Source organism: Protopterus annectens, chromosome 14.part0, assembly GCF_019279795.1.
Source record: "Protopterus annectens isolate FY-2018-M chromosome 14.part0, PAN1.0, whole genome shotgun sequence".
NCBI classification, from domain to species: Eukaryota; Metazoa; Chordata; order Ceratodontiformes; family Protopteridae; genus Protopterus; species Protopterus annectens.
In genome coordinates, this window is record NC_056748.1 from 1022765215 (window position 1) to 1022782828 (window position 17614).

General features: G+C 37.9%; 1 protein-coding gene across 1 annotated transcript in view; it reads right to left on the minus strand.

Annotated features, from left to right (window-relative positions):
• The window catches only part of HPSE2 (heparanase 2 (inactive)), a 2291060-nt gene that overhangs the window by 266587 nt on the left and 2006859 nt on the right, over positions 1–17614 (minus strand). Inside the window, exon 9 of the mRNA XM_044056830.1 lies at positions 1139–1253. Within this exon, the coding sequence (XP_043912765.1) occupies positions 1139–1253 (115 nt within the window). The remainder of the gene's footprint in view (positions 1–1138; positions 1254–17614) is intronic.

A 17614-nucleotide genomic window follows, 5' to 3' on the forward strand; every position in this document is an offset into this window, starting at 1 on the left:
CTGATTAAAGAATGTGCATCCATTACAGATAAAATCTGTTGTTTTGGTTTTATATAGAAAACATTCTTCAGAACCACAGTATGTTGCTTACTGAACCAGTGGTAGATCTTTGTGTACATTATTTGAGATGAGAATGAAATAACATTCAGAGGACAAGTCCCCACTCAGCACCTTGCTTGCAGTGTCATGAAGAATGAAGACTTCTGTGCCAAAGACTAACTAGCCTTGTTTTAATGCTTCTTAAAATAAGAAAGATTCATGCCTGTAAAAATATTTCATGATAGAATTCATATCAGAAGCATAACATTCCATTAGGGAGTCAGGGCTATGTACCTGTTACCATTACATTACTCAAAGGAAATACTCTTTTTGGCACCAACTGTATTTATAAATATTACTACAAACTAATCTTAATTGCAATTAGAATCTTTAAGCATCCATAACTCCTCAGTGCTGACTTGAACTACACTTGTTATGGTTGTAGGTATTACAGTAGTTTGAAAACAAATACAAGAGATGACAACTGATACTGCATACCAGCTAACAAAGGGATCGTCTCAATTTCATGAAAAATTAAATGTAATAAAAGACTGTTCTGCTAAAACATGGAGAAATGCATGCTAAAACATGATTCATAGAATTTAACAAAGAGCTTTTTTTTGCCTGTACCTATATCTTGGCAAATTGGAATTTTAATCATGTTTTGAATTTCAAAAAGTTAACTACCCACCACGCCCATTTTCTATACAGAACCCAGTTAACTGTACTGTAAATTATGCCTTTTCTGAAAAAGAGTGCACAAAGAAATTATATAACATATTTTGCTGCATGACTATAAATGTTATAAAGGAACACACTTCAATTTTTACACAACATGAGATAAAAGGGTCGTGTAGTCAGAACACATGAATACATTTCTGTTACAGCATGAATTTTTGGTCTTGAATTAGAGCACTCCTCCATCTAGAACTTTTGTCTGTAGAACCATTATGATAATCTAACACATTTTTTGTACAGAATGACGGCAAAACCATTAGTTAACAGTGAGAAACAGAACTGTAGACACATATTAAATGTGTGTATTCACAAAATAAATATTATAATGTTATACAGAAATAAATGACAACCTCACACCTACTGGTAAAGGGTTAAAATTCTGGTCCACCAAGTGGTTATATCCATGGTCAAAGAAAGAATGTCGAATTACAACATCAATGCCTTGATTTGCAGACATGCCCAATGTATTTAACCACCTGCAAAGAGCAAAACAATTTCCATGAATATGACAAATCTTTATTTTTTAAATGTGATTATGCAGCAGTTTATTTCTACAAAATGTGTTCAGAGTGTACAGTTCTTTAGTAGGCTGGCAGCCAACATGATTGCATAAATCCCAGTCTGAATTTAGTACAATAATGTGAGGTACTGAAAAACAATTCTAAGCAAAATTTAGTAAACCAAGTTTGTACTTCTATAAAATGCTTTGACCCAGTTGAAATATAATGCCACGAAGTAAAATATTGCTGTTGAAATAAATTAACTGTTGCTGTAATGATTACAGAATTGAAACTTCAATTTACACTTATCTGTAAAACAAAACAATTTACAAGAAAATTGCTGGGATGGCATCTTTACTTTGTGAACAAAATCACAGAATAATCCACAATTTCATTAAGTAGAACACAATATTAGCAGATATTTAAATAAATTATTAAATAAATACATACATACATACATACATACATACATACATACATAAATGAAATAGTCTCATAGTCCTCTATTGGAACTTAGTAGATGCTAGGAACACAGCTACATTGTATGGATAAATTAATTATGTTTATTCTTATTTTGAGAAAAGCCACTTATTAAAAGGTATTAGCCTCTAGGCCTTGATAAAGAAAATCTGATGAGCAAACATTCGGTACTTATTGGCCTCTAAGCTTTCCTATAAGCTTTAATTAGTGTCATTTGTTTAAAAAAAGGGCTCACCCTAGAAATGGCTCCCCTGAACATTGTCATGCTTAAACTGGTGAGAAGTCCAAATGAAGAGATAAAAAAATTAGCAAGGAAAGGAGAGTAGTAATGCTGGAACTTACTTCTTCCTCAAGTCTTGGTCAGTACCTTCACTTGGAGGACCCTGTTTTCACAAAATATTACAAAGATGACACTGGTATATAGAATATATCATAGAGAGAGGTTAAAATATAAAAGACAGTTGGGTACACAAGTCCCAGGATACAAAAAATGCCCAACATTGGTATATACTGGTGTTAGGAGTGGAAAAAAATGACTGTAGAATCCTCAAGACATGAAAAAATTCCTACAATGGGATTAAGTCAGGCTCAGAGGATAGTCCCACTGTTGTAGAAGGAAGTATTATTCCACAAATGCTATCAGGCCAAAAAAAGAGCCACACATATGATGGAATGAACTATTGAGGATAAGGAAGAAACTGTGTATTGTTACTATTATAAAATAAGCTCAGAATTTCCAGAAACAAGATATTCAAAAAGATTAAGAGAGAAATTGGAAAAAAAATACTTGGACAAGAAAAACAGCTGAAAGCTTCAAATGCAAATTTGTGTTCATTAATACAACAGACCCATGAAAAGCATTACATAGACAAAGCAACTTAGGGCCACGTAGAAAAAGAAGTGACAAAGAAAGTGCTATCAAATAAAGAATAAAACCGAAATATTTTTAAAAGGTATAAAAAAGAAATAAGGAGATTGGAAAGAAAGAGAGATTTGATATGGTACAATCTTTATGCAAGAAGGAGACAACCAAGCTAAGTAATACAAAAAAGCAGCTCCAAAGATAGATGAAGATAAATACAAGCAAAGACACCCAGATAAGGAAAATTTCACAATACAAAAAATAAGATCACAAAGGAGGAAAACAGAACAGATTAGTAAAGTAGAAGTTAAACAAATAGAAGCTGAAGTTATGGAATACCTGCAAAGTGAAGGATATAGTGTGGAAAGTCTAACACAGTTTATGTCACAGCATGATGGAACAAGGAGTCCCTAAAGTAAGGAGAAACAGGTGGAATGAGGAGACACCAGTTTATAGATGCTGCTCTAGGATTGGTGTGCTGCCTATGATCTCTGGAGTGAATCCAAACAAAATCCAAGTCATCCTTTGAAATCTACAGATTATACAAATTAGAATTATAAATTAGAATTATAATGTAATAAGTGTAAAGCCTGTAAATTTATAGTTAAGAGTTTTTCAAGTATTAATAATATTCCGTTTCAAACTTAGAACAATTGTTCATGTGACACTCAAGGTGCTGTGTATGCTCTTAAATGCCCTTGCAATTTATTTTATATTGGGGAAACAAAGAGGGCATTTAAAGTGAGATTATTGGAGCATGCAAGGGATATTTATAATCAGAAATTAGAAAGTTATATAGCAGTACATTTCCAACATTTTCATAAGAGTAATAATGAAGGGCTACTGCATGTCCTCCCCGCAGTTGGGTGGCGTTCGAAAGACATGCGTAAGTGGGCGTGCCTTCATTGAAGGTTGGACATCGAGCTGGCACCTCGGCGTTCGTGAAAATCTACTGCCAATCATTAGCAGACCGGAGTTCCGCTGTGGCGACCCCTAACCGGGAAAAGCCGAAAGACAAAAAAGAATAATGAAGGGCTACAAGGCACTATTTTGGAAAAAAATAAATGTATCATTATATGATAAATGTAATCTTAAAAAACTGCTTCTGACTAAGGAAGCAGTATATATTCTTAAATTTGATACTCTGCATCCACATGGGTTGAATGAAGAGCTAAATTGGAGATTGTTTATTTAATTGCTTAATTGTATTATTGTCACATTTTTTAGTATTTAGGCAAGTTCTTTTATGATGTTTCTTTACTCCTTGAAGGCTTTTTCAGCTGAGATGTCAGAGAGAGAGATTTTTGTGCTTTATTGTGCAATAAATTTGCTGTGGAATCTGTGGCTGGTCGTATTTCATCATTTTGTTTTCGTTTGTGGTGATACAGTCTTTGTTTTTATGGCCACAGACCCACATTACAACTTGCCTCGTGTTCTTCGTGAGACCACTGGTGATGGGTCTCAATTATCTTTGGACAGTTTTCTTAACTCTGCCCCGGACCTTAATTCACACGTGAATCACGGGGCTGTTAATGTTCCATTGCTACTACTACATGGGATAAATGGGAACAGGACAGAAATAAATGTTGCCAGAAGCCACTTGATACTGTTGGAAGAAAATTACCTACGTCTATATCGGAAGAAAGTAAGTCTCTTTTTGACCAGTTAGAGAAGTGTATTTGGAAAGAGACCTCTACTTTCTTTAATATGTCTGGTCTACAAAAATATATAGATCTAGACATTACACCGAGGGGGCTGAGAGTATTTAAAGATCCAACTCTGCCCTTTGATCTACAAAATGCTGCTGATGTGCAATTTCACAAGGGTTGGGTAGCAGCAGCATACAGGTGTACGTTGGAGTGGGTGAATATCTTGTTAGATCGTGACAGGGTGAAACAGCAGGAGTTGAAAGATCAGATCAAGAAAGTGTGTAACACTATTTCTTCAGGGACATATGCTCATGTACTTGATGTCTTTTTAAATGACATTAACTCGAAATTAAAGAATTATGAAACAGAACCGGTGGACAGGAAGAAACGCAAACTATTTCGAGATCTCCGTGACTACGAGAATGGAAAGGCGTTTATTTCTAGAGCCAATCAGAAGAAAGCTCACCATCATGTGAGGTTTCAAAGGCAGGAAGATGGTTCTCACTTATACAATTCCTCATTTTCAGAGGGACATTTTACATCAGGGGATGAAGAGCTAGATAATCAAGATGAGTAACCTGTTTTACCGTCTGCACAACAACCGGAACATTTTCAACAAACTTTTTGTCATATCAACAACAGCTATAGAGGAGGGAAACAGGGTACAAAGCGGACTTGTGAACAACAAGAGTATTTTCAAAGGGACTTCTATCCCCAGAGGGGATACAAAAGAGGTAAAAGATAATTTCTTATCCTCTCAGGACAGTTATATCATTAATTTATCTGGACATGTTTTCACTGATTGTGAACTGGCGGTTTGGAACAGAGGTCTTAAGTTTATTCCTACTGTATTTCCTAGAAATCATGATATTGAGTGTGATGTATTTAAATTCAGTAGGAAGCTACATTTAAAGTATTTTTTTTTAGAGACACTCATACAGAAGTTGATTTAGCTAATTGTGATAATAGTATTAATACTTTGTGTGAGAGTTTTTATACCTGTGACTCTGATAGCTTGTTTAATGCCTATTGTAGATTGGATACTCACAATGTTTGTACAAATAGTGATTTTCTTTTTACTGCCTTTTTTGAATGAAGAAGTAGTCCATTTTTCTAACATGTTAAATTATACGATTGAGGATGTGCTTATTGATTTTAATAGAAACAAACATCAAGTTAATTATAATGTATCTGTTTTGGAATGGAAAGCTCTTCAAAATTTAAGTAAAATGAGGGAACTTCTTTTCAAACCCTCAGATAAGGGAAATAAGTTGGTTATCATGCACTATACCTGATATTTAGACGTACATGGAACATTTAGAGGATGATGAGATATATGACAAGAATGATATGTCCCTTTACCAGCAAGCTTTGGCTGAATATGTTGAGCTATTACAAAAAGGTAATAGACTTGGATATTTTTCGGATGCAGATGTAAGAAAGAAATTTAATCCAGATGGATGAAAAATGGCCCATTTTTATTGCCTCCCCAAGATACATAAAAATTTAGCTAAGCCTGTGGGGAGGCCTACAGTTTCAGGTTGTGAGTATTTTACTCACAAACTGGGTTCATTTTTGCAGAGTTACTTAGCACCTGCAGTATACACTCTGCCATCCTACATCCATGATGTATTTGATTTTTTGGCTAAAATAAACAATGTTAAGTGGAATGACAATATGTACCTTTTCACTATTGATGTTAAAAGCCTCTACACAAATATTAGCCATAATTTTGGTTTGGAAGCCTTAAGATTTTTTCTGGGCAATTCACCAGTAACAGAATATATAGTAGAATTGGTACATTTTTGCCTTACCCATAATTTTTTTGAATTTAACAACAATCTTTATATGCAAAAACAAGGCACAGCAATGGGGGCTGTTTTTGCCCCCACATATGCCAATTTGAGTATGGGCCTTTTTGAGAGTGAATACAGTTACAGAAATAAAACATTTTTTGTAATCATGTCATCAGGTATTTTAGGTATATTGATGATTTAATGTTTATAGCTGAAGGTGGTTCAGAATTGGTACCCCAATTTGTTAATATGTTACATAATAATAGGTTTGGTTTGCAATTTGATGGTCTTAAGTTAGGCACATGTATTCCTTTTTTGGATGTGGTTATCAGTATCAAACATGGTACTGAGTTATTCACTTCTGTACATAGAAAATTTGGTCATGGTACACAGTATGTACATGGTGATAGTTGTCACCCTTCTCATACCATTGAAGCACTCCCTTTTGGTGAGATGCTTAGGATTTCCAGACTGTGTAATAATATTTATGATTTTAAATGAGAACTAGGAATAACTGTAGACATGTTCTGTAATAGAGGTTATAGTAAAAACTTACTTGAAAAAAGTTGGAATAAATTGTGTAATATTTCAACTATAAGACATCATATTAATTGTTTGTGTCTTTCGGCTTTTCCCAGTTAGGGGTCGCCACAGCGGAACTCCGGTCTGCTAATGATTGGCAGTAGATTTTTACATGCTGGCTTGCCGGGCCTAATGCACAACCTTCAATGAAGGAACGCCCATTCACGCATGTAGCCACACAGAAGACGCTCTAACTGAGAATCGAATGGGCAACGTCTAACTGTGAGGCGACAATGCTACCGCAGCACCACCACCACAGTATAAGACATCATATTAATGATAGACATTATTTGGCCCCTATCAGATCTAGTGATAGAAAAGATAAGGATCTTATTTATTTTGTTACAACTTTTGGATGTTTTAGCTCTATGGTTATAGAGCAGGTAAAGTACCACTGGAAATATTTGTGTTCCTTAAAAAATGTTTCTTCCTAGCTAAATGCCACTCTTGGTGTTTCATATAGAAGGGGGAGAAATATTCATAACTTTTTAGTGAACGGCAGATTTTGTATACCACCTACTAATGTATTATATAGTTTACATCTTACAGGGATTACCTGTTGTAATAAGTGTAAAGCCTGTAAATTTATAGTTAAGAGTTTTCCAAGTATTAATAATATTCCGTTTCAAACTTGGAACAATTTTTCTTGTGACACTCAAGGTGTTGTGTATGCTCTTAAATGCCCTTGCAATTTATTTTATATTGGGGAAACAAAGAGGGCATTTAAAGTGAGATTATTGGAGCACGCAAGGGATATTTATAATCAGAAATTAAGTTCTATAGCAGCACATTTTCAACATTTTCATAAGAGTAATAATGAACGGCTACAAGGCACTATTTTGGAAAAAAATAAATGTATCATTATATGATAAATGTAATCTTAAAAAAACTGCTTCTGACTAAGAAAGCAGTATATATTCTTAAATGTGATACTCTGCATCCACATGGGTTGAATGAAGAGCCAAATTGGAGATTGTTTATTTAATTGCTTAATTGTTTTATTGTCATGTTTTTTAGTATTTAGGCAAGTTCTTTTATGATGTTTCTTTACTCCTTGAAGGCTTTTTCAGCCGAGATGTCAGAGAGAGAGATTTTGTGCTTTATTGTGCAATAAAGTTGCTGTGGAATCTGTGGCTGGTCGTATTTCATCATTTTGTTTTTGTTTGTGGTGATACAGATATAGTGTGGAAAGTCTAACACAGTTTATGTCACAGCATGATGGAACAAGGAGTCCCTAAATTAAGGAGAAACAGGTGGAATGAGAAGACATCAGTTTACAGGAGCTGCTCTAGGATTGGTGTGCTGCCTATGATCTCTGGAGTGAATCCAAACAAAATCCAAGGCATCCTTTGAAATCTACAGAAAAAATATGTATTTTTATTTAATGTATTGCACTTTTAAACTGTGTATTCCTGAATTGCCACCTACTTTTAACTGTTATTAGCTGTTTTAACTGTTTTGCTGTTTCACTATTTCAACTGTTTGCTGTTTGAGACAGTTTTTATCCGCACTTTGTATTTTCTATTACCTGTGTATTTTATAACATAGGCTAGATTCAGATTTTCTGAATCTAGACTGGCATTATCTGAGCACTAAAACCAGCCATCTCTCTACACCCTTGTGGCAGAAGAGTTTAGCAAAGGAATCATTTGAATTGCAGATTGTTGCAATAAGGCTCAGTATTGGCCAGCTTGTTTGAAAATTACGTAACTTGTTTTAAAAAAGTGTTCTCACAGTTGCTACTTAAGCCCCGTGTCTGCGTGGGTTTGTACTTCTTTTAACACAGCTCCTCAGAGTTTGATGACCAGCCACTGCTCTACTATATTCATATGAGCAATCAGAGGCATCTATTTGCACATAGTGCACCTTCGCTCAGCGCCACACAGTGTAAGTAACCATTGGCGGTTATAGACACAAACGCTGAAATAGATTTATTTTGCTAATCAATAATAGTCTTATACCCCTTGTGAGCCCTATTAGTATAGACCCAGCATTAAGCCCCCAGTTAAACCACATCCTTCCGCAGTAAAGTAAGCAAATTTACACCTAGTATTATGGATGGTCAGTTCTCCTCCATTTCTTCTGCCAGCCTGATTGACATGAGTTATCCTCAGGCAGTGTAGCAACTGCCTCATGTACACTGACAGCCCACTATCCTAAACCACTCAAGCTCACTTTGTGTGAGATGCATATACACTAAGAATTTGAAATCCTTGCTGTCTCATTCCCAGAACAGTGACTGAACAGGTTGATAAGCCCACTTACTACACCTCCTGCACAAACCATGTTCTCAACACGAGCCATCATGCCTGGAGGTACTCACCAGAAATTTACCTAAACACCAGAGACCTCCGAAACACAAACATGGTACACCTAATACAGTACCTACAGGAGTCAATACACATAAAAACAGAAGGACAAGTGTCTCACCAAACAAGCCCCTAAGGCAAAGCACGAGCACATCTAAAACCAAATTTTTTGATAGGTAACTCCATAGTTTGACACACAGATGTCCCACTCACCAGGCTGGACAAGAAGAAGCTTACAGTCAGCTGTCTGTTGGGTGCCAAGATCCCCTAGATCACACATGCACTCAAGTTTTTCCATAACAAGTACTGTTATGACTCTGTCATAGTTTATGTTGGTGTGGATTACTTGAGACATACCTCACTGGACTCTATGAAGAGAGACATGACTGAGCTCTCTGAATATGTACTTCAGGCAGGTATGTAACTAGCCTTGGGCAGCATACTACCTTCACCTAAGATGATACCATAATATAAAGAAAAAAATGATTGACTTCAACAATTGGCTTTGTTTCTGGTGTCATTCTAAGGGGATCCAGTACCTGTCAGCCTGGGATGACACGGTAGATAGACCATGCTGCTTTGCCATCTGTCACCTCTGGGATTTCGGTTACTGGCTAAGGCTCTTGCCTCCCCCATAGTGCCTTTTTAGGCAATGTCACAGCAACAAGATTCCTGATGTAAAAATATCTTCAAAAAGCAACCTCAAGGTTATGCTGCTAAACACCAGGAGTCTTAACCTAAAACTGCACTCACTAGAAGCAGCCCTCCCCTTAGAAAATGCTGACATCTGTGCAGTCACAGAGACTTGGTTTAAGGTCATGGAAAGCACCCCAGCCATACCGGGTTATAATGCCTTCCACACATTAAGACCACAAGTTTAAAGTGCGAGAACTAAAGGAGGTGGAATATCAATTCATCAAAAATAAATACACCTCTAGATTGGTAAAACAAAATGATTCCCTTGAACTAATCCATGTCCAATTGACTGTAGGCAAGACCCCTCTCTAAGTTATTGCCCATTATAGGACCTCCTCCATGAACCAGGATACTCTGCATACTTTGATCTACTTGAATCGCTTAAGATACAGCCAAACACTCTGGTTTTAGGTGACTCTAACTACCCATCCATAGACTGGGTAAATTATATGTGTACTAAAACACTTGACCAAAGGTTCGTGGACTTCATAGGTTCATAGGTATGTACTAGGCTAATGGCCCTGGAGCATTTACAAGCCTAGCCCATAGGATTACCCTGGCATCCTGCCACCCGACATTAGTTCCCAGTGCCTCCTGAGTAGATCTTACTGGAGTTGAACCCTGGGGTGAATTTTCTATTTCCCATCCACTCATCAAGATTTCTCTTGAAAAGAGCTAGTGAGGTGCTCTGTTTGACATGTATGAGAAGTCTATTCCATAGCATGGGAAGTCTCTGGGTTATGAACCTATCCTTCCAACATGTTTTGTTGATTGTGGTAATGAGGTTGAGGTCTCTGGAGCATGTGGTGCGGAGGGATTGGGATTTCTTTAGATGTAGCATTTCTAACAGAGCTGGGTCATACATGATTTTGTAAGTCAAGCAGAGATTGCTTCTAAGTCGGCGATATGAGACAGAGAATAGTTGGAGTTTTCTGAGCCTGTCCATATAGGACAACTGCTTAAGGCCTAGGATCATCTTTGTGAGGTACTTTTGCAGCCTCTCCAGTTGTTGCAGGTGTCTACTGAGGTACATGCCAAATGGGCCATTGTATTCGATGATTGGCCTAATGAGAGAAGAGTAGACAAGGACCTCTTTCTTCCTGGATGCAAAACCCTTAGTAATAAGATGTGTCAGATAGAAGGACTTTCTGACCACAGTAGCAATGTGGTGGTCAAAGGAGAAGTTGCTGTCAACCTGTGTTTCCAGATCTCTTATAACACCTTTTGTGTTCAGTGGACTACCATGATGTGGTAATTCATGGGAACTGAGTTTTTCCCAAAGGGGATGACAACACATTTTTTGGCATTGAGCTTAAGGCCATGGTTCTCACACCAATCGGTCTCAGTGAAGCCTTTCTGCAGGATGTCAACATCACTGGGGGAGTTAATAATAGCTCCCAACTTGCAATCATCTCTGCAAACTTTGTCAGCCAGAGTCCCTTTGTGTTGGCCTGGACTTCAGAGAAGTAGATACCAAACAGGAGATGACCCAGGACTGAACCCTGTGTGAGTCCACTCGTGACTGGTCAGCAGTCTGACTTGGAGTCAGCTACTTTCACACTGTGGGTTCTATCTGTGTGCCAGTTTGCAGCCCACCTAGTGATATAGGGGTTGATGCCTAGCTTAGTGAATTTTTCTATGATTCCTGAGTGGGTAATGGTATCAAAGGCCTTGGTTGAGCGGACACAATCTACCCTTCACAAAACCAAACTGTGTGGGATCCAGAGTTTGGAGATTCCCTATATCCTTGTTTATAAGGTCCATGATGATGCTTTCCATAGCTTTGCATATTAGACTCATCAGGCTAATGGAGTGATAGTTCCCAGGGTCTGTAGTTCATGTAGAACACAGCCAGGGATATTGTCAGGTCCGAAAGAAGCTGTATTCTTGGCCTTGGACAGTGTTGTTTTAATCTGTGCAGCAGTAATACTGGGTGCCTGGCAATCTACTGGTATTGTGATTAGTCCTTGGGGGGGTAAAGTTGGCACTGAATCTGTCGGCCAGTATATTGGCAATATCTGTTGGCTCGGTATAGGAGGCATCATTGTGCAGTAGCTCAGAGCAAATCTGGGTATTGTTGTGGAGATTCTTTACATAATTATAGAAGGCCTTGTGGTTGTCTTTACTATCTGCTGCAATTCTGTTTTTATAGCTAGTTGTGGAGGATTTGATGAGGGATCTCAACTTTTTGTTTTGGCTGATAAGGGAGTTTTTCCATTCTTGGAACTTCATCAGTTTCCTCCTCCTGTTGTAGAGTTTGTTTATGGCAGGGGACCACCAGATTGTCTTCCTTTTTTTGGAGCAGAGCATCTTGGTTCTATTCGGTATGGCAAGAGCTATGCATTTGTGTGTTTGTTTGTACAGTGCATTGGTGTATGATTCAGCAGTCATGCAACTATTCCCCATTTGCATGGGTGCTGTGAAGTTAGCCGCCTCTGTTTTTAGAAGCCCAAAGTTTGCTTTGGAGAAGTTTCTCATGGTGGTTACCTTTGCAGGGGGGTGCGGGGGTGGGAGGGATGTGAATTTCCAAGATGATTAGTTTGTGGTTGGATCTAACCAGGGAGGAGTTGACTATTGGTGTAGAGCAATGGTCGCCCATGTTAGTAATGACCAGGTCAAGGATGTTGCTACCTCTAGGGGGGTAAGAACAAGCTGGTCCAGGGCATTGGAATTAATGAATTCCAGGAATCGTTGGGCAAGTGTATTGGTACATGAGTAGTTTTCCCAGTTAATGGAGGGGTAGTTGAAGTTGCCCAGTATGAGAGTGTTAGGTTAGGCCCTAATATTCTCCAGGGTACATAGGAACGTGGAGTGTGAGTCTTGGGACATGGTTGGGGACCTAGAGAAGGCTACGACTTGAATCGCTGTCTTACCCAATGCTCGCTGCACCTGAAGTATCTCTGATATGTTATCTTGGGCTACCAGTCTGGAGGTATGTGCATCCTTTATGAATATGGAAACATCACCGCCTTTGGAGCTTCAGTCCAAGTTCTGGACCATCAACTCCAATGCCCTGGACCATGAGGTTGACACCTCCACAAGGGGCCCAAAGATTCTGGATTTGGTGGTCACTAACACCCCATGTATGCAGCCCTCTGCAGTGAGGTCTGATCATAAATCAATCTCATTAGAAGTAACAATAACATCTGACCCCCCATTAGTAGCAACTAGACTAAAAACTTCTCCAATGCCAACGTGACAGCATTAATAGCTTCATAGCCACTGCCCTCACTAATGGCATGGACACCTATACTGGTATTTACACCACTGTCTTGTATAAGCATCTATACAAATGTATTGACTCAGCCATGCCTGATAGGATCAAAACAAGATCCTCAAGCCTGCCTGGTGGACATCCGCCATTAACAGGTTATACAATAAGAGAAAGAAATTGCTGTCCAAGTGCAGGAAGGAACAGTCTCTGAATTGGAAGCATTCCCTCCTCAGCTTAAACAAGTAAATAAGACACCTCGTTAGGCATTCTAAAGCTAACTATGAATCCAAACTAGCCTCCTTCACTAAGGATAACCATAAGGACTTCTTTAGCTATGTCAGGAACCTTAAACGAAAAACCACATCTGCACAGAACTGATTGTTAATGGCAGCACATATACTGAACCTGCGGAACTAGCCAACCTGCCAGCTGACAGATTCAGTGAAAACTTTTACCCTGTCCCTACCACATATCCCCCAAAGCATCCCTAACACCTGCCTTCCACCCAGTATCTTTAAAGAGCAGGTTGTAAACAGTCTCTCCAAAGCCAAAACACAGCCTGTATGGGACCTGATAATATCCCAGACTGTGTGCTAAATGGATTAAAACAGGAAATAGCTGCACAGTTGGGTACTGTTTTTAACCACAGTCTAAACACTGGTTTTGCACCTGCTGAATAGAAAACAGCAGCTGTCATCCCAATACATAAAGGAGGCACATCCACTGACCCTGGAAACTACAGGCCCATAAGCTTGACCAGTCTAATCTGAAAGGCTGTGGAAAGAATATTCATGGCCAGTATCAACAAACATATAGGAGACTTCCAAATGCTTGACCCATCCCAGTTTGGTTTTGTGGACTTCTTTGAGACAGTCACCAAAGCCCTGGATGAAGGCAAATTCATGTATACAGCCTACCTGGACCTGGCCAGGGCCATTCACAATATTCCCCACTCAGGCATCATTGATAAACTCATCCAGCTGGAGATCAACCTGTATCTTGTCAGGTGGGTTGAAAACTTGCTCACTAATAGAATGTACACAGTCAAAATAGGTGACTCTACCTCCACAAACAGACCCATAACCAGTGGTGTTCATAGGGATCAGTGCTGTGGCCCCTATTTTTTGGAATCTACATCTCTGATGTACAACTAAAACAAAAGGCCTATGGCTAAAAACGTTTGCTGATGATTGCAAACTGGGTGCAGTCACTGAGTACCCAAACAATGTCAACATCTTACAAGAGGGGCTTACACAAACGACTGGTGCCAGAGTCATGAGCTAGAACTCAATGCAAAATAAATGCATCATCATCCCCTTCAGCAAGGACGACATCCCTGTAGATTACCACATTAATAACAACACCCTAAGAATGCAATCAGTGGAGAGAGATTTGGGTGCACAGGTTGACTGCAACCTTTCCTTTGACCACCACATGTCCACAGTGGTAAGAAAGGCTTTTTGTGTTGCCCACCTCATAAGTAAGAGCAGTGCATCCAGAACAAAAGAGGTTACAAACCACTGTACTCCTCACTCATCAGGTCAATACTAGAGTACAATGCTGCCTTTGGTATGTATCTTTCCAGGCACCTGCAGCAACTGCAAAGACCTCAAAGGTTTCTTACAAAGAAAATCCAGGGTCTTCAGCATGTGTCATATATTGACAGACTGAAATCACTGTCTCTATAACTTTGTGTCTTAGAGACTACTCAGAGGCAATTTTTAACTTGCATATAAAACAATCTCAGATCCTGCTCTAATGGAAATACTGCACATTCATAAATCAAATAGTATAAGATGCACTCACTCTAGGGAACTCAACCTAGTATGTGACATCAACAAGACTTGCTGGAGAGACAGATATGTCTCACAGAAATTACCCTCCTCTGGAACAAACGTCCAGTTCAGGTGAAACAGAGCCCCTCACTGACCCTATTTGAATGATTGGATGGAAAATTGCAAATTCACCCTGGAAGTTTCACCTGTATCCTTCTTGGACAGGGTAGTAGTTGTTGACTTAGTTATGCTTAATACCTTGATATTCTTGGGAACAGGGGTTCTATCTGGCAAGGCTTGTAAGGGCCCTAGGGTCATTAGCCTAGTAACCTCATATGATCCTATGATCTGAGGAAGAAATCTGGACATGGGAAAGAAAAAAAGATTTAATGTAGTGCAATATTTATGCAAAGGAGAAAGCAAAATTAATCAGTACAAAAAAGCAATACCAAGGATATTTGAAAAGAAATACAGGAAAAGACATCCTGGTATGGGGAATTTCACAAAACAAAAATAAAAAAAACAAAGGGGGAAAGTAGAAAAGAGGATTAGTAATGAAGAAGTTAAAAAAAAGCAACTGAAGTTATGGATTACCTGTGAAGTGAATGATTTAGTGTAGAAAATCCAATTCAGGTAATGTTACAGCATGATGGAATAATGAGTCCCCAAATTAGGGAGAAACCTTTAGAATGGGAAACATATGACCACTTGCCACATGAAGATGCTCTGAAGCCTTCAGTAGGAAACCAGTACAAAGTTCAGCTGGAGTTGCACAGCAAGGGAAGGAGCAGGAAACAGTGGCAAATCTGACATTGTCAATGTTGTGGAGTGATAGGCCAGTGAGTTCCATTATGAAAGGGCAATGGATGATGCAGGATGAAGCTGAAGAAAATGTGTCACAGGAAGATGGTCATGGTCTGGAACTTAGAATGTCCACAGGAAACAGAGAGCAAAGAATATGCCCCCAGTTTAGAAGAAAATGTTCTAAGGGAAGAGCTGCTTGATTCAATAGAGATAGATAGACATAAGATCGATGAAAAGAAATAGATTACAGAAAGTAAATAAGAACCAAAATGTTAGAAGCCTAATAAAACAGGTGACTACACTAATCAAGACTATTAACAGATATTCATGTGATATAATAGCAGTAAATAGGATATATTATTGTGCCACTAAATTAATAACAGATAAATTCTTACCACACAAATAACAGGAAGGAAAGAAATAAAATGCCATCATGGAAGTATTGAAAATAGAGAAAACTATAAATCAATTATGGCAAAACATGTCATTGTTAGAAGAGTATAGAAGAGTGAACCAATCAACAAAAGTACTTAGAAAGATAGAAATGATAAAAGCTACATGCAGTATCAGAACAAACCATGATATATCATGCACTAATGCAAATAATAAACTAAAGATATCAGCATAGCCAGAAAAAACTTAGAAGATATACAGATAAACATAAAGGAAAAGTACAAAATAAGCAATTAATTGATTATTCAAAAAACTTTTATAGAGAACTGGGAAACAAAGTGAAAGTAATAACACAAAACAGAAGAAGAAATAGACATATTTTGGAGACATATTTATGCAGACCCTGTGGAATATAGCAAAGATGCTGATTGAATAAATATAAAAAAACAGTAAGAAGTTCAAATGTACAGGATATGAAATGAGATCAAGTAATGGTCAGGGAAATTGAAACAAAAATAAATAAATAATGTTTCTAACTGGATCAGATGCAGTACCTAACTTCTGGCTGAAAGTATTAACATCTGTACACAGAGATTTATCCTTGATTAAGAACTACTTATATGTGCATTCTGAACAGACACAAACCTTGTTAACAACTGAAACAATGATACTCTTCCTTAAGAGTGAACCTAAAAGCCATCCTAAAAAAACTATAGATCAATAAATTGCCTTCTGACAATGTACAAACTACATACTGAAACTGATGCTGACAGAGTTTATAGTCATTTTAAGACAACTCAATCATGGCAATAGAATAAAAGGGTAACAAAAGAAAGTCATATGGAACAAAGGATTGTTTATTGCTAAATGAAATGATAATGGAGAATTGTATAAAGGGGAAGAATCCAAGTATGGCATGGATAGATTAAAAAAAGCATTTGACAGTACCTTACATTCATGGATAAAGGAGTGTTTACAGATGTACAAGATATTCCCTTCACTGATTACATTACAGTGACCATAAAACAGTAGCAAACCACTTTGCAATTAAGTCATGACAAAGGGCAAATTATCATCCCAAGATTCAAATTCAAAGGGGTATATTCCAGGGTGATTCCTTGTCACTACTGCTGTATTGTCTTGCTCTTAACCCATTTAAGGTGTCTAATCAACAGATTAGGTCTTGGCTAAAATTTACCTCTCAGAAAACATGCAAGTATAAGCACTTGTCTTCTTTTTGTGGATGACGTAAAACTGCATAGTTCAATAGATGTGGAGTTGAAAGCAAAATTGCAAGTGGTTAAACTATCTTAGATGATATAATAAAGTCATATAGTCTTGACAAATGTGCAAAGGCAAAATTTAAAGCAGGAAAGTTGCAACACCAAGAAAATATCATTCTGGGACAGAAATGTGATATAAAGGAACTTGATCAGGAAAGAATGTATAAATATTTGGGAACATATTTTGAATAAAGCTATCAAAAAGAACATCATCGTCTAAGGACCTTAGAAGAAACCAATACAATGATGCCAATGCTATATATTGATCAAATGTAGGTGCAAATTCTGGCATTCTGAAAATTAAGCTTGAGGAAATTTCATACTGTGAAGTTTCAACATGCTACTCAGGTATCTCATCAGCACCAAAAGTATTTCAGAGGGCAGTGGAATAAATACTGGAAGAGCTGGAGAGAGAGTTTACATCAATGATGACATACTGATCTTGGAACAGACAATGGTTGAGCATGACCATAGTATGGACAAATTGTCGAATG